The sequence below is a fragment of the Hippoglossus hippoglossus genome, chromosome 18 (genome assembly GCF_009819705.1).
Source record: "Hippoglossus hippoglossus isolate fHipHip1 chromosome 18, fHipHip1.pri, whole genome shotgun sequence".
Taxonomy (NCBI): Eukaryota; Metazoa; Chordata; class Actinopteri; order Pleuronectiformes; family Pleuronectidae; genus Hippoglossus; species Hippoglossus hippoglossus.
The window spans coordinates 12,407,334-12,424,454 of NC_047168.1; the positions used below are offsets into that span (position 1 = coordinate 12,407,334).

The following is a 17,121-nucleotide window of genomic DNA, read 5'->3' on the forward strand; positions in this document are numbered from 1 at the left end:
GACACACAGGTACAGATAACAAATCAGAGGATCAAGTCCATATTCATGAGCTCTATGGCCGATTCCCATGCAACTGAAATTCACACTTCACATGTTTTGCATATGAAAACGAGGGCTGAATCCAGGCTAACCTTTCCTCAACAGCTGCTGAGACAAACACACTCACACACACTTAAGGGGTTTTCTATTGAGTTTGTACAGCCGAGTGTAACCTACAGTGTGTGAATGCTGCCTTTGTTCTAGCGCATGAGGTTGCATGGCCAATGGCTGCAGATGATCGGGAGGCTGTGGCAGTAGAATTAACCGAAAGGAATCAAACCCTAAATTTTACTGGAAGGGGATTGAATCTGTGCAGAAGATGGATTATGAGAAGCTTGACAACATGAGGAAGTTGTGTATTTGTATGTGTCGCGCAACACTCCAGTTACTTTAACCTGATTTGTCTGTGCATGTCTCCCTCAGCTATGTGCTGGCTGCAGTGTCAGAACGGAGGTGTGTGTCAGCGGCCCAACGTCTGCTCCTGCCCCGAGGGCTGGATGGGCCGACTCTGTGAGGAGCGTGAGTATTTAATCATAACATATCTTTCAGTTATCTCTGTTGGCAGAGTACAACACACACACACACACACACACACCCACAGTAACCCAACCAGCTTGCTAAGCAGGATTTAGCAGACAATGGTGCACAAAGAGGGTCAAACATAATGGAGACAAACGCTGTTTTCAGCTGAGGAATTGACGCGTTTGTCCATATGTTTTTTCCTCAGTCATCACAAAAGTTAAAGAAGCAAGAATTCAATAAGCACCAAAGATCACACGAGATTGGAAACTGCTGATGAATTGATTGAAAGGTCGTCATCCACAGGAGCCTCAGAAAGTCATTCAGACCTATTCTACTAGTTTACTGACATTCTATAGACGTATCTATTATTAACAATATGTATACTCACCCCCCGCTGTCCCCTCTCTGATGACAGCTATCTGCATCCTGCCGTGCCTGAATGGAGGCCGCTGCGTGGCACCATACCAGTGCGAGTGTCCCACTGGGTGGACGGGCACGCGCTGTCACAGTGGTGAGTTCACGTGCGGGTCAATGGCGCTCTGACATGTTTATGCTGGTACGTGTGTGAGCAAACCTGTGCACCTACTGTGCACATGGTGTAAACCCACAGGATTCCCTCCACGTCAGCAGCAGCATCCCCCTGATGACTCTGAGGAGGGAAGGAGGGGGGGGGGGGACGCCGGAGCTTCTTTCCGCCTCTATTGACGTAGTTGATTGATTTTTTGATCATTAACTGTAAGAAGAGCTGTAGCCTCTCATAGAGATATAATATATGCTGTGTCTTGGGGACTTCTAGTGTTCTATAGAAGTGGTTTCTTTGGCAGTGATTCATTGAATAGTACAAATATTTCAGATGCACAAAAGTGGAGCCAAAAAAAACATGTAATGATCTGACAGAAAAATGTGATTATCTCATAGAGGTCTTGAATTTCAAATGTGGAATGTGTGTGTGACTTCTCCACAGCTGTGTGTTCATCACCATGTCTCAATGGAGGTCGATGCATCAGGCCGAACAGATGTCACTGCAGTTCAGGGTGGAGCGGACACGACTGCTCCAGGTGAAACACACACACGCAGTTTCCTCAAAACGTTTTTCAAACATCCAAATGAGGAGATGATTTATAAAGTTTTAATGTAATATTTCTAAATGAATAATGACTGTAGGACATCTTACAATCAGAAAGTTTGATATGTTGCTTAACACGTATCTAAAACACTTTTTCAACTCTTGGTGGAAAAACGTGGACCTTTTATAAACTTTTGATCATTTTCACCAGCCCACACCCCTGCAGCCAAACTGAAGTGTGGTGCTGTTGCCTCGTCTGCAGTAGAGATTGTTTTAAAGTTGACCTTTACAAATGATTTGTGGTCAAAAATCTGAAGGAGAAGAGGGTGGAGCTGAAAACCAGGCGACAGCATGAGCCTGGTTTTTTGACTCAAATCTATCGGGTGGAAAAACTTGTCTCTTAATGAATGATTCAATGCTTTTAAGTGAATTACAATATGTTGCATGACATTCACTTCTACAACAGAATAACAAAAGTTATTTTTCCATGAAATATGACTTTATATTACAACTTCATTCTGGTAATATTATGCAAGTTTTTATTGAAATATGACTTCCTCATTTAAGTACATTACTGCCTTAATATCGAAATTATTTTCTTCAAGGAGGCCTTAGTACTGTCATATTTAAAACTTAGACTAAGCCTTAATTTTCCTCATGAAAACTTTAAATCGTGTCTTCTCTCGTTGCAGGAAAAGGAAAACAGGATACTATCACTTCTAAAGTCCCGCCTCAGCTCTGTGTGAATCGTCCTATGAAGGGAATTCTTGTAAAGTTAACTGACGCTCGAGCAAACCAGTCTCATCTCTCCACAAAAGACAAAGCAAGAACCATTTTGTAAAATAAAGCTGTATTTTTTCATATAGAGACTCAACAGTATTAAAACATATGCTGCTATATACTTGTACGATGTGTAAAAACTATTGATGCAATTGTCCAATGTATATGTGTAAACTATTCTCACATTTTTATTAAAGCATAAAATACCATCAAATGCTCTTTTGTGAGGTCGTGAGAGCAAACGACGTGTTGAGGTTCATAAAGTGAAATCAGACCCAGTGCATGTAACTCATCTTCATTTATTAAATCCACCTTGTTGGACACGTTACATACAACGAGACGTTCAGGAGAAAAATCCAAATTCTCTGTACAGGAGTTTAAAAGTGTTCGAATGTTACATACATGGATGTGACAGGACTATGGAACCAGTACACGAGTGGAATAAATGTCCGCCTGCTACGTGGAAAACAGGAGCCGGTGGTTGTGGGTTTCTGAGACGTGGACAGAGGCTACTGGCGGTTTCTGTGGAGCTCGTAGAACAAGGTTGTGTGGTTAGACCTTCGGGGGCTTACATATGTTTCTTCAGCATTTCACGTAGTTTTTCGCTGTTAGCACCGGTGAGTTCGTCCACCTGAGAGACACGGGGGGGGGGGGGGGGGGGGGTTAAAGACAGCGTTAGTTAAAAAACAAGTGCACAATAAAACTTTTATCTTTCAATGAGAGAAGGTTAAAGAAATTGCTCCTATTTAAAAACCGCAGAACCATCAGCAATCTTTGTTGCATGTTCAACACTTACCTTCTTTCCTGTCTTGTAAAATATGAAGGTGGGCATCGATTTAATTCCACATGACGAACTGACTTCCTGGAAAGAAAGAGAAGAACAACAGTTAGTCTGAGGTTTTTTTCGACTTCCTTTAACAACGTTCCTTGATTAACCAGAATGACTCATGGATAAAAATCAGCCATGTTTAGGGGACTTTTATTTTGAGTGTGTGTAACTTGGTGCAGATCCGAATAAGATCTGATGAATTTAAATGGGTTTTCATAAGTGCGTAGTCATGTAGCCTCCGGCCTGTTTGAATTTAAACAGTCAGTCTCTGAACAGTCTGTGACTCAACAGTAAAGAGTTAACTTTTAAATCATTTGTGCAACTATTTATTGAATGGCAATAATGTCTCTATCAGACCTGAGCAGAAAGTTAATCAGCCGTGCAGCCAAACTCTGTCAATGTTCAATGCAACCGGTTGTTCATTCATATTTTTACGTCCCAGAGCTGAGCACAGACACAAGTCTCCAGTAGCGGGTTTGTTCTCACGTCACCAAGTTGGAGCAGAAACCTCGGTCACATGACTCGGTCACATGGATTTCATGAATACTCCACATTGCTGGGAGTATTAATGGCGCGGGGACCCCGTCAACATTAGCTCTGACTAAACACATGAGGACATTTCCTTTAACTCTTCTTACAAAACACCAGAGTTTCCTTTACAATTCTCCACAGATGGAAAAGTCTTATGCAAAAGTTATATGTGCATATGGTTCTTTTCCCTCCCAGCAGCACTGTGGTCGACACACTGCTCTGTTGGGCTTATGTACATATACACACTTACCTCAGCATCATCCACGTCCACCTTCAGGAAAACCACGCCGGGGTTCTCTGCCGCCAATGCCTGCGTAAGAGAGAGAGAGAGAGAGAGAGAGTGGATGAGTCAACGTGAAGACACGAAATTTAAATCACACCACGACTGTCGGAAAAGATATTGGTGCATTTTTGTCCTGAAGTGGAATCAATTCTTTCACGTGTATAATCAAGCTTTTTTTTCTTCCCTTAACATAACTTTGTTGGTTAAAACATTATCTAACTCATTTCGCAGATGATTTCAAAACTCCTTTAACCACGTTCTTTTCTTTTCTTTTCTTCACTCGACTTAAAGTGCAACAATCTTCCACTTACGACAAAAACTGGGCCGATCCTTTTGCAGGGGCCGCACCACGTGGCGGTGAAGTCCACGATCACCAGCTTGTCTCCGGCGTCCTTCAGCTGCTTGTGGAAGTCTTCCTAAAGAATATGAAAAAAAGAAAAATAGCATCAGCTACAAACACGTTTAATTTAAGACGTTTGCTTCATAAGAACATTTATCGTTCTACTTTCCCTGTGCAGACCAGAGACAGACTAACAAAGCATCACATACCAGAACTAATCCTTCCTTCTTTTAAAGGTCTGGTGTTCTGTTATGACTGCACCTCTACCGCTTTATGTAACTGTTGTGTACGCTGACTTGTGTGTCTGTCATGTGTGAAGCACTTTGTACCTTTGTTTAGAGAAGTGCTACATGAGACATTATCAAAACTAAGTTTATACAAAATTCATGGCTAACTGCGAAATTAATGATACCTTTCTACAGCTGATCTAATAATAATAATACTACAGGGTATATGCAGCAATCCTGAGATTAAATTCAATACTTTTCAAGACCCTTCTAATATTTTTCAAGACCCCAGCGCCACTACGAGCTGTAACCGGTTACATCAGCGACACACCTTTAACACAATTGGGTTTGAGATTGCAAAATTAAATGTTAGTTTGCCAGAACTTCTATGGAGCCCTGTATCAACACAACAGAATTCAGATAGGCCGGGAGGGAAAAAAGCTCAAAAGAATAAATTGAGTTACTAAGCCAAAAGGCAAAATGTGTTTTAACTTAAAAAAATAAATTATATTTATAACAATAACATGCTCAGTCAATCACTCACACATGCACACAACAGTGTTTCCCACAGGATTTGGAGAGATCATGGTGGCTGGACCCTGGACCCTCTTGGAAGAAGGTTTAGTACATTTTAAAGTAAAGATGCATCTGGTGCACTTTGAGAGAAAAATTAAGAGGCTAGATTGAAATGAATATGGCAGTCAGAATCTACTTGTGGTGTGAGAAACACTGCACAGACACACTGAGCAGGAAATGGTTCAGTCAACTCTGCAATAGGCACTTTTATAATACTTTAAATAATAACACTATTTTGCAGCATAAATAACACAAATCAGATCAACATTGTCACTGATATAATGCTACAACTTTCTCAAACTTTGAACATGGATGAAACTAACTGAGCTGTGGGAGTGCTCACTCCTTACAAATACGAGTCGTGGCATGTGCCTCGTTTCAGTTGCTTTGGTTTCCAACAACTCTTCAGTTGGCACCAGCTCAGTGCGTTTCCCCCTTGTGCCTTCTCCTGAGGGTGTTTGACTTTGTGATCAGCTCATCAGCGATCCGGACTCCTGCTCTGCCTGCTCTGCCTGCTCTGCCTGCCTGCTCTGCCTGCTCTGCTTTGGATCCACATTTCTGAAATTCCTTCACTGGACGTGAGAGCGGGTGTTTTCCTGTTGGGTCGCGACACCACAACCCTTCTGCTCCCCGCGTCACTCTGAGGTCTGTGGACGTTGAAGCGGCGGCCACTGAGTTAACGTTACTAGCTTCAGCTGTGGTACTCGTACCGGGTGGTGTGACAGCGTCAGCCGAGGGAGGTGTTGCCCAATGCTCGACGGACAACCGCTGTCTGCGTGCCGCCACGGGTTTGCTCGTGTTCCAACCACGACTCTGCGAATTTACTCTTCCCCATTGCCGATTCCTTTGCAGCCATATAAAGAATTAACAGCGCAGTTTTTGCAGCAAGTCGTCCTCTACGTGGAAGACTCGACAACGACACGCGCCATTCGCCCCGCGGTCTCGCGCTCCGAGTCAAACGTTGCCTAGCGACGCCCGCTCGAGCCCCGCCCCCCGCTGGAACACCAGGTATTTTTTTGTTGCGCTGTTGTGAGGACTAAAGAACAAATGACTTCACATGAACTTTTAACAAAGTCTTTGGACAACTATGCTCTTCACATCGAAACAACAACAACACGTGTACAGGGTCTTGAATTTGAAAAAGGTTCAAGACTTTTTAATACTTTTTAAGGGTCTTGATTTTCCCTAAATTGATATATCAACTTTTAATACTTTTCAAGACCCCGCGGATACTCTGTCATGGCGCCTCCCCGACGATCAAATAAGAACTAATAACGTATAAAAAGCAGAACTTACGAGAGACGTCACTTCGTAAACCATGGTGACGGCGGAGGGAGCGCGTGTACGGAGGAAAACAGGCGGAGGAGTCTTCGTGAATGGCGCTTTGTCCGGAGGGGGGCCGCGGTTTTACTCAGCGGCTGCGTCTAGCCCCGCCCCTGCAGTCCCACGGCGGAAGTGACTGCACAGGCCTTTACAAAATAAAAGCATAAAAGACACCTGGTGGCTAATATATCAAGATCTAAAAAAATCCATATCAATATCAATAGTTATCGTGATCATTTCAGTTTAAAGACTGATTATTGCAGCTTGATGGAGGTTGTGGTTTTACATCGTATTGGCAGATAATGACAAACACTTGGTAGATCAAATATTAATGTACCACGTAAAAACAATACATTGATATATTGGACTTTTGTTGTGTCGCTATTGATAAAAACAATATTGCGATAATTACTGGTATGGTTTTATTTTGATATACATTTGCCAAAATATATTTATTCAGAGCCTTAGAAACTATTGTTGGTACAATAATTGTATTTATCTAAAATATGCAGTTCTTGAGTGAGTGAGTTGTGAATTGTGCATCATGTGTAGATTTTAAGATTTTTACTTGTTTGAGTTTTTAATATTGTACTTATATATGTATACGTATAAATACATATGTTTGGGGGTTATATTTTATGTGGTGGATATTCAGAACAAATACAAAGTACACCTTATTAAAATATATCCTAATATTTGTTTTATCAAGGTTTATAGGCATATATATATTAAATTATCTTTACTTTGGCTCCAACAGTAAAATGCTGCTTTTTAACTAAAATAACAAGCTAATAATCCGATTGAACAGGAAGTTTTACTCACGTTTTTAACACATTTTGCTGATAATACCGTACTTTAATTTAAGATGGATTTTTTTGGCTGCATGAAGTTCATCTGTTGTGAAGTATTTTATTCAAGTTGAGGATCTGAGTATTCCCTTTACTTCCATCCCTCTGTGTAAAGTAGTTTTAGCCAGTGAAGACGTTTATTTTGAAAGTCTACTGTTGTAACTTTACATCCAAAGTGTCTCATAACAGAAGTGGATTGAAGATAATAGAGCAGGAACCTTCAGCCTCCTGCTGCCCAGCTGAGCTCTTTGTCTCCGTCAGGAAATGGAGTATTTTTAGACACTAATCTGAATTTCATAAGGACATGAGGAGCTTCATCTCCATGGTTACAGAGGATGCTTTTAGTCTGTTGTGGCCAATTTTAGGGCAATGAGGCGACACAAGGTTCACACATGTAGTGTAGTAGTTTGTCAATGGGAGCATCGCTGTCACAGTGGTGAGTTCACGTGCGGGTCAATGGCGCTCTGACATGTTTATGCTGGTACGTGTGTGAGCAAACCTGTGCACCTACTGTGCACATGGTGTAAACCCACAGGATTCCCTCCACGTCAGCAGCAGCATCCCCCTGATGACTCTGAGGAGGGAAGGAGGGGGGGGACGCCGGAGCTTCTTTCCGCCTCTATTGACGTAGTTGATTGATTTTTTGATCATTAACTGTAAGAAGAGCTGTAGCCTCTCATAGAGATATATATATATGGGTCATTGACGTGACGCCTATATTTTCTGTCCAACTGCATTTTCTTCTGTTAAAAAAAGGTTTAAATACATAAAGAAATACCATATATATGTAGTACCTGTCCCGTATATGTACACACTTTAAATTTCCAAAAACCATTAGTTATTTAAATGTTTCTGTTTTTTAAAGTGTCAAAATATCATGTGGTGCACCCGTCCGGCCATGACTGCTGTTGTGAAAACTTCTTTGAAATTACTCAAAATCTATTCAAATTTATTTTCTGCCATATTTGGCATGATTTCCAAAGTCTTTTGTAGTCCTGTACAAAATTGCAAAGCATTTGCATTTATATTTCCATCATAGTATACAAACAAACTTTGTCCGATGATGTCCAATTTATGAAATATCATGTGGTGCGACCATCAAGAAAGGACCAATTTGTGACTTTGATGTTGAAATCCATTCAAAGACAGGAAGTTGCATCATAAACCATTTTGCAAAGGACCCATGGAAGCAGCAACAGGTTTGTAACTCTCTCTCAAATTTGGGAAAAAATAACCTTTTTCACAGCTGGTATGTAGTTGCCACATTTGGATATCATGTGGTATGACCTCAAAAAAACTATGAATTCTAAGTTATTTCTAAAAATATATATTTTGATTATAAATTTCTGCAGTAGAGATTCTTTTAAAGTTGACCTTTACAAAATTCTGAAGGAGAAGAGGGTGGAGCTGAAAATCCAGAGAAGAAGAGGGAGTAACTGGAAAGCGAGACGTTTGCTGGGGCTGAGCTGGGAGAGAGAGCTCAGGGTTCCAGTCTGTCTCTGCCATTGGCTCCAGTTCAATATGTACTGGATGTTTCCATGTTGCTCCACTGGGCGTCCCCTCCACTCTCAGCTCTTCACCATCCAGACTGAAACTGAAAACTAAAGCCTGAGCTGAAGAGACATTACGAGAAGTCCCCCAGTTTTATCTGAATCATTGACTCACTGGATCTTTTCTAGAGAATTGTTTCTGTGGAAAAATACTTTGACCTTAATCTTTCTCAATAATCGACTTATTAGTGTGAAGCTCTTGAGTCACATTTACTGACAGGGTTCAGTAATGATGACTCCTGTGGGCGACAGCATGAGCCTGGTTTCCTGACTCAAAGCTATCGGGTGGAAAAACTTGTGTTTGCTTAATCTGAATGATTCAATGCTTTCACAATGTTTTTATGTGAATTACAATATGTTGCACGACATTAACTTCCACAACAGAATAACAAGTTATTTTTCAAGAATAAAGTCATAATTTTAGCTACCTGTCATTTACAGGTATCAGAGGATCAGTCTGTTGTCTGTGTTAAAATGAGGAATGTGCAGCATCTTGTTATATTTTAGTAAACGTTAAATATTGTAAATACTTGAGATGGTCACATCAGCAGCACATTATCAGGACTTTGAAATGATTGTGGAAGAAACTGTATATTCTGAAGAAAGAACTAATATTTAGTTTTTCTTTTCTCCAAATATGAACCAAGTTATTCTTGTAATACTTTTGTATTTCCCTATGAAATGACAACTTTATTCTGGTAATATTATGCAAGTTTCTATTGAAATATGACTTCCTCATTTAAGTATGACTTCTCGTAGTACAGTATTACTACCTTAATATAGGAATTATTTTCTTCAAGGAGGCCCTAGTACGGTCATCAATTTAAAGCCTCAATTTTCCTCATGACTTTAATTTCCTCTTCTCGTTGCAGGAAAAGGAAAACAGGATACTATCACTTCTAAAGTCCCGCCTCAGCTCTGTGTGAATCGTCCTATGAAGGGAATTCTTGTAAAGTTAACTGACGCTCGAGCAAACCAGTCTCATCTCTCCACAAAAGACAAAGCAAGAACCATTTTGTAAAATAAAGCTGTATTTTTTCATATAGAGACTCAACAGTATTAAAACATATGCTGCTATATACTTGTACGATGTGTAAAAACTATTGATGCAATTGTCCAATGTATATGTGTAAACTATTCTCACATTTTTATTAAAGCATAAAATACCATCAAATGCTCTTTTGTGAGGTCGTGAGAGCAAACGACGTGTTGAGGTTCATAAAGTGAAATCAGACCCAGTGCATGTAACTCATCTTCATTTATTAAATCCACCTTGTTGGACACGTTACATACAACGAGACGTTCAGGAGAAAAATCCAAATTCTCTGTACAGGAGTTTAAAAGTGTTCGAATGTTACATACATGGATGTGACAGGACTATGGAACCAGTACACGAGTGGAATAAATGTCCGCCTGCTACGTGGAAAACAGGAGCCGGTGGTCGTGGGTTTCTGAGACGTGGACAGAGGCTACTGGCGGTTTCTGTGGAGCTCGTAGAACAAGGTTGTGTGGTTAGCCCTTCGGGGGCTTACATATGTTTCTTCAGCAGTTCACGTAGTTTTTCGCTGTTAGCACCGGTGAGTTCGTCCACCTGAGAGACACGGGGGGTTAAAGACGGCGTTAGTTAAAAAACAAGTGCACAATAAAACTTTTATCTTTCAATGAGAGAAGGTTAAAGAAATTGCTCCTATTTAAAAACCGCAGAACCATCAGCAATCTTTGTTGCATGTTCAACACTTACCTTCTTTCCTGTCTTGTAAAATATGAAGGTGGGCATCGATTTAATTCCACATGACGAACTGACTTCCTGGAAAGAAAGAAGAACAACAGTTAGTCTGAGGTTTTTTTCGACTTCCTTTAACAACGTTCCTTGATTAACCAGAATGACTCATGGATAAAAATCAGCCATGTTTAGGGGACTTTTATTTTGAGTGTGTGTAACTTGGTGCAGATCCGAATAAGATCTGATGAATTTAAATGGGTTTTCATAAGTGCGTAGTCATGTAGCCTCCGGCCTGTTTGAATTTAAACAGTCAGTCTCTGAACAGTCTGTGACTCAACAGTAAAGAGTTAACTTTTAAATCATTTGTGCAACTATTTATTGAATGGCAATAATGTCTCTATCAGACCTGAGCAGAAAGTTAATCAGCCGTGCAGCCAAACTCTGTCAATGTTCAATGCAACCGGTTATTCATTCATATTTTTACGTCCCAGAGCTGAGCACAGACAAGTCTCCAGTAGCGGGTTTGTTCTCACGTCACCAAGTTGGAGCAGAAACCTCGGTCACATGACTCGGTCACATGGATTTCATGAATACTCCACATTGCTGGGAGTATTAATGGCGCGGGGACCCCGTCAACATTAGCTCTGACTAAACACATGAGGACATTTCCTTTAACTCTTCTTACAAAACACCAGAGTTTCCTTTACAATTCTCCACAGATGGAAAAGTCTTATGCAAAAGTTATATGTGCATATGGTTCTTTTCCCTCCCAGCAGCACTGTGGTCGACACACTGCTCTGTTGGGCTTATGTACATATACACACTTACCTCAGCATCATCCACGTCCACCTTCAGGAAAACCACGCCGGGGTTCTCTGCCGCCAATGCCTGCGTAAGAGAGAGAGAGAGAGAGAGAGAGTGGATGAGTCAACGTGAAGACACGAAATTTAAATCACACCACGACTGTCGGAAAAGATATTGGTGCATTTTTGTCCTGAAGTGGAATCAATTCTTTCACGTGTATAATCAAGCTTTTTTTTCTTCCCTTAACATAACTTTGTTGGTTAAAACATTATCTAACTCATTTCGCAGATGATTTCAAAACTCCTTTAACCACGTTCTTTTCTTTTCTTTTCTTCACTCGACTTAAAGTGCAACAATCTTCCACTTACGACAAAAACTGGGCCGATCCTTTTGCAGGGGCCGCACCACGTGGCGGTGAAGTCCACGATCACCAGCTTGTCTCCGGCGTCCTTCAGTTGCTTGTGGAAGTCTTCCTAAAGAATATGAAAAAAAGAAAAATAGCATCAGCTACAAACACGTTTAATTTAAGACGTTTGCTTCATAAGAACATTTATCGTTCTACTTTCCCTGTGCAGACCAGAGACAGACTAACAAAGCATCACATACCATAACTAATCCTTCCTTCTTTTAAAGGTCTGGTGTTCTGTTATGACTGCACCTCTACCGCTTTATGTAACTGTTGTGTACGCTGACTTGTGTGTCTGTCATGTGTGAAGCACTTTGTACCTTTGTTTAGAGAAGTGCTACATGAGACATTATCAAAACTAAGTTTATACAAAATTCATGGCTAACTGCGAAATTAATGATACCTTTCTACAGCTGATCTAATAATAATAATACTACAGGGTATATGCAGCAATCCTGAGATTAAATTCAATACTTTTCAAGACCCTTCTAATATTTTTCAAGACCCCAGCGCCACTACGAGCTGTAACCGGTTACATCAGCGACACACCTTTAACACAATTGGGTTTGAGATTGCAAAATTAAATGTTAGTTTGCCAGAACTTCTATGGAGCCCTGTATCAACACAACAGAATTCAGATAGGCCGGGAGGGAAAAAAGCTCAAAAGAATAAATTGAGTTACTAAGCCAAAAGGCAAAATGTGTTTTAACTTAAAAAAATAAATTATATTTATAACAATAACATGCTCAGTCAATCACTCACACATGCACACAACAGTGTTTCCCACAGGATTTGGAGAGATCATGGTGGCTGGACCCTGGACCCTCTTGGAAGAAGGTTTAGTACATTTTAAAGTAAAGATGCATCTGGTGCACTTTGAGAGAAAAATTAAGAGGCTAGATTGAAATGAATACGGCAGTCAGAATCTACTTGTGGTGTGACAAACACTGCACAGACACACTGAGCAGGAAATGGTTCAGTCAACTCTGCAATAGGCACTTTTATAATACTTTAAATAATAACACTATTTTGCAGCATAAATAACACAAATCAGATCAACATTGTCACTGATATAATGCTACAACTTTCTCAAACTTTGAACATGGATGAAACTAACTGAGCTGTGGGAGTGCTCACTCCTTACAAATACGAGTCGTGGCATGTGCCTCGTTTCAGTTGCTTTGGTTTCCAACAACTCTTCAGTTGGCACCAGCTCAGTGCGTTTCCCCCTTGTGCCTTCTCCTGAGGGTGTTTGACTTTGTGATCAGCTCATCAGCGATCCGGACTCCTGCTCTGCCTGCTCTGCCTGCTCTGCCTGCTCTGGCTGCTCTGCCTGCTTTGGATCCACATTTCTGAAATTCCTTCACTGGACGTGAGAGCGGGTGTTTTCCTGTTGGGTCGCGACACCACAACCCTTCTGCTCCCCGCGTCACTCTGAGGTCTGTGGACGTTGAAGCGGCGGCCACTGAGTTAACGTTACTAGCTTCAGCTGTGGTACTCGTACCGGGTGGTGTGACAGCGTCAGCCGAGGGAGGTGTTGCCCAATGCTCGACGGACAACCGCTGTCTGCGTGCCGCCACGGGTTTGCTCGTGTTCCAACCACGACTCTGCGAATTTACTCTTCCCCATTGCCGATTCCTTTGCAGCCATATAAAGAATTAACAGCGCAGTTTTTGCAGCAAGTCGTCCTCTACGTGGAAGACTCGACAACGACACGCGCCATTCGCCCCGCGGTCTCGCGCTCCGAGTCAAACGTTGCCTAGCGACGCCCGCTCGAGCCCCGCCCCCCGCTGGAACACCAGGTATTTTTTTGTTGCGCTGTTGTGAGGACTAAAGAACAAATGACTTCACATGAACTTTTAACAAAGTCTTTGGACAACTATGCTCTTCACATCGAAACAACAACAACACGTGTACAGGGTCTTGAATTTGAAAAAGGTTCAAGACTTTTTAATACTTTTTAAGGGTCTTGATTTTCCCTAAATTGATATATCAACTTTTAATACTTTTCAAGACCCCGCGGATACTCTGTCATGGCGCCTCCCCGACGATCAAATAAGAACTAATAACGTATAAAAAGCAGAACTTACGAGAGACGTCACTTCGTAAACCATGGTGACGGCGGAGGGAGCGCGTGTACGGAGGAAAACAGGCGGAGGAGTCTTCGTGAATGGCGCTTTGTCCGGAGGGGGGCCGCGGTTTTACTCAGCCGCTGCGTCTAGCCCCGCCCCTGCAGTCCCACGGCGGAAGTGACTGCACAGGCCTTTACAAAATAAAAGCATAAAAGACACCTGGTGGCTAATATATCAAGATCTAAAAAAATCCATATCAATATCAATAGTTATCGTGATCATTTCAGTTTAAAGACTGATTATTGCAGCTTGATGGAGGTTGTGGTTTTACATCGTATTGGCAGATAATGACAAACACTTGGTAGATCAAATATTAATGTACCACGTAAAAACAATACATTGATATATTGGACTTTTGTTGTGTCGCTATTGATAAAAACAATATTGCGATAATTACTGGTATGGTTTTATTTTGATATACATTTGCCAAAATATATTTATTCAGAGCCTTAGAAACTATTGTTGGTACAATAATTGTATTTATCTAAAATATGCAGTTCTTGAGTGAGTGAGTTGTGAATTGTGCATCATGTGTAGATTTTAAGATTTTTACTTGTTTGAGTTTTTAATATTGTACTTATATATGTATACGTATAAATACATATGTTTGGGGGTTATATTTTATGTGGTGGATATTCAGAACAAATACAAAGTACACCTTATTAAAATATATCCTAATATTTGTTTTATCAAGGTTTATAGGCATATATATATTAAATTATCTTTACTTTGGCTCCAACAGTAAAATGCTGCTTTTTAACTAAAATAACAAGCTAATAATCCGATTGAACAGGAAGTTTTACTCACGTTTTTAACACATTTTGCTGATAATACCGTACTTTAATTTAAGATGGATTTTTTTGGCTGCATGAAGTTCATCTGTTGTGAAGTATTTTATTCAAGTTGAGGATCTGAGTATTCCCTTTACTTCCATCCCTCTGTGTAAAGTAGTTTTAGCCAGTGAAGACGTTTATTTTGAAAGTCTACTGTTGTAACTTTACATCCAAAGTGTCTCATAACAGAAGTGGATTGTAGATAATAGAGCAGGAACCTTCAGCCTCCTGCTGCCCAGCTGAGCTCTTTGTCTCCGTCAGGAAATGGAGTATTTTTAGACACTAATCTGAATTTCATAAGGACATGAGGAGCTTCATCTCCATGGTTACAGAGGATGCTTTTAGTCTGTTGTGGCCAATTTTAGGGCAATGAGGCGACACAAGGTTCACACATGTAGTGTAGTAGTTTGTCAATGGGAGCATCGCTGTCACAGTGGTGAGTTCACGTGCGGGTCAATGGCGCTCTGACATGTTTATGCTGGTACGTGTGTGAGCAAACCTGTGCACCTACTGTGCACATGGTGTAAACCCACAGGATTCCCTCCACGTCAGCAGCAGCATCCCCCTGATGACTCTGAGGAGGGAAGGAGGGGGGGGGGGGGGGACGCCGGAGCTTCTTTCCGCCTCTATTGACGTAGTTGATTGATTTTTTGATCATTAACTGTAAGAAGAGCTGTAGCCTCTCATAGAGATATATATATATATGGGTCATTGACGTGACGCCTATATTTTCTGTCCGAATGCATTTTCTTCTGTTGAAAAAAGGTTTAAATACATAAAGAAATACCATATATATGTAGTACTTGTCCCGTATATGTACACACTTTAAATTTCCAAAAAACATTAGTTATTTAAATGTTTCTGTTTTTTAAAGTGTCAAAATATCATGTGGTGCACCCGTCCGGCCATGACTGCTGTTGTGAAAACTTCTTTGAAATTACTCAAAATCTATTCAAATTTATTTTCTGCCATATTTGGCATGATTTCCAAAGTCTTTTGTAATCCTGTACAAAATTGCAAAGCATTTGCATTTATATTTCCATCATAGTATACAAACAAACTTTGTCCGATGATGTCCAATTTATGAAATATCATGTGGTGCGACCATCAAGAAAGGACCAATTTGGGACTTTGATGTTGAAATCCATTCAAAGACAGGAAGTTGCATCATAAACCATTTTGCAAAGGACCCATGGAAGCAGCAACAGGTTTGTAACTCTCTCTCAAATTTGGGAAAAAATTACCTTTTTCACAGCTGGTATGTAGTTGCCACATTTGGATATCATGTGGTATGACCTCAAAAAAACTATGAATTCTAAGTTATTTCTAAAAATATATATTTTGATTATAAATTTCTGCAGTAGAGATTCTTTTAAAGTTGACCTTTACAACGTTCTGAAGGAGAAGAGGGTGGAGCTGAAAATCCAGAGAAGAAGAGGGAGTAACTGGAAAGCGAGACGTTTGCTGGGGCTGAGCTGGGAGAGAGAGCTCAGGGTTCCAGTCTGTCTCTGCCATTGGCTCCAGTTCAATATGTACTGGATGTTTCCATGTTGCTCCACTGGGCGTCCCCTCCGCTCTCAGCTCTTCACCATCCAGACTGAAACTGAAAACTAAAGCCTGAGCTGAAGAGACATTACGAGAAGTCCCCCAGTTTTATCTGAATCATTGACTCACTGGATCTTTTCTAGAGAATTGTTTCTGTGGAAAAATACTTTGACCTTAATCTTTCTCAATAATCGACTTATTAGTGTGAAGCTCTTGAGTCACATTTACTGACAGGGTTCAGTAATGATGACTCCTGTGGGCGACAGCATGAGCCTGGTTTCCTGACTCAAAGCTATCGGGTGGAAAAACTTGTGTTTGCTTAATCTGAATGATTCAATGCTTTCACAATGTTTTTATGTGAATTACAATATGTTGCACGACATTAACTTCCACAACAGAATAACAAGTTATTTTTCAAGAATAAAGTCATAATTTTAGCTACCTGTCATTTACAGGTATCAGAGGATCAGTCTGTTGTCTGTGTTAAAATGAGGAATGTGCAGCATCTTGTTATATTTTAGTAAACGTTAAATATTGTAAATACTTGAGATGGTCACATCAGCAGCACATTATCAGGACTTTGAAATGATTGTGGAAGAAACTGTATATTCTGAAGAAAGAACTAATATTTAGTTTTTCTTTTCTCCAAATATGAACCAAGTTATTCTTGTAATACTTTTGTATTTCCCTATGAAATGACAACTTTATTCTGGTAATATTATGCAAGTTTCTATTGAAATATGACTTCCTCATTTAAGTATGAC

At 40.6% G+C, this 17,121-nt stretch overlaps 3 protein-coding genes across 9 annotated transcripts in view; 1 reads left to right on the forward strand and 2 right to left on the reverse strand.

The window, feature by feature from the left end:
* Nucleotides 1-2,619, forward strand: part of svep1 (sushi, von Willebrand factor type A, EGF and pentraxin domain containing 1) — a 78,340-nt gene extending 75,721 nt beyond the window's left edge. For all 6 annotated transcript variants that reach the window (XM_034615360.1, XM_034615356.1, XM_034615357.1 and 3 more), the window contains 4 exons: nucleotides 463-558; nucleotides 977-1,072; nucleotides 1,526-1,619; nucleotides 2,320-2,619. In XM_034615360.1, coding sequence (XP_034471251.1) covers nucleotides 463-558; nucleotides 977-1,072; nucleotides 1,526-1,619; nucleotides 2,320-2,350 — 317 coding nt within the window. In that variant the 3' untranslated portion in view covers nucleotides 2,351-2,619. The remainder of the gene's footprint in view (nucleotides 1-462; nucleotides 559-976; nucleotides 1,073-1,525; nucleotides 1,620-2,319) is intronic.
* Nucleotides 2,620-2,690: 71 nt separating this feature from the next.
* On the reverse strand, nucleotides 2,691-5,204 carry LOC117752170 (thioredoxin-like). The gene is made up of 5 exons (XM_034569362.1): nucleotides 5,187-5,204; nucleotides 4,362-4,466; nucleotides 4,018-4,077; nucleotides 3,204-3,269; nucleotides 2,691-3,038 (listed from the first exon to the last, which is right to left on the reverse strand). Exons 1-5 carry the CDS (start codon nucleotides 5,202-5,204, stop codon nucleotides 2,976-2,978), a joined length of 312 nt encoding a protein of 103 aa, XP_034425253.1. The 3' UTR covers nucleotides 2,691-2,975.
* A 4,949-nt stretch (nucleotides 5,205-10,153) lies between these two features.
* LOC117779305 (thioredoxin-like) lies at nucleotides 10,154-14,075 on the reverse strand. 2 transcript variants are annotated; one of them, XM_034615382.1, is made up of 5 exons: nucleotides 13,938-14,075; nucleotides 11,810-11,914; nucleotides 11,466-11,525; nucleotides 10,656-10,721; nucleotides 10,154-10,505 (listed from the first exon to the last, which is right to left on the reverse strand). In XM_034615382.1, the coding sequence occupies exons 1-5, from the start codon at nucleotides 13,959-13,961 to the stop codon at nucleotides 10,443-10,445; spliced, it is 318 nt and encodes a 105-aa protein (XP_034471273.1). In that variant the 5' UTR covers nucleotides 13,962-14,075; the 3' UTR covers nucleotides 10,154-10,442. The 2 variants fall into 2 exon arrangements, 1 of the variants encoding a protein (XP_034471273.1); XR_004616977.1 differs by lacking the exons at nucleotides 10,154-10,505; nucleotides 13,938-14,075 and having other exon boundaries at nucleotides 10,677-10,721; nucleotides 11,806-11,915.
* Between the last annotated feature and the right edge of the window lie 3,046 nt (nucleotides 14,076-17,121).

Excerpts from the sequence above, each read along its gene's own strand:
- LOC117752170 (XM_034569362.1), bottom strand. Across the intron at positions 4,078-4,361 it reads GGATCGGCCCAGTTTTTGTC|GCATTGGCGGCAGAGAACCC; the intron begins GTAAGTGGAAGA and ends TCTCTTACGCAG. Across the intron at positions 3,039-3,203 it reads TTTACAAGACAGGAAAGAAG|GTGGACGAACTCACCGGTGC; the intron begins GTAAGTGTTGAA and ends CGTGTCTCTCAG.
- LOC117779305 (XM_034615382.1), bottom strand. The coding sequence starts at position 13,961 with ATGGTTTACGAAGTGACGTCTCTC. Across the intron at positions 11,915-13,937 it reads TTTACGAAGTGACGTCTCTC|GAAGACTTCCACAAGCAACT; the intron begins GTAAGTTCTGCT and ends CATATTCTTTAG. Across the intron at positions 10,722-11,465 it reads TGGACGTGGATGATGCTGAG|GAAGTCAGTTCGTCATGTGG; the intron begins GTAAGTGTGTAT and ends CTTTCTTTCCAG.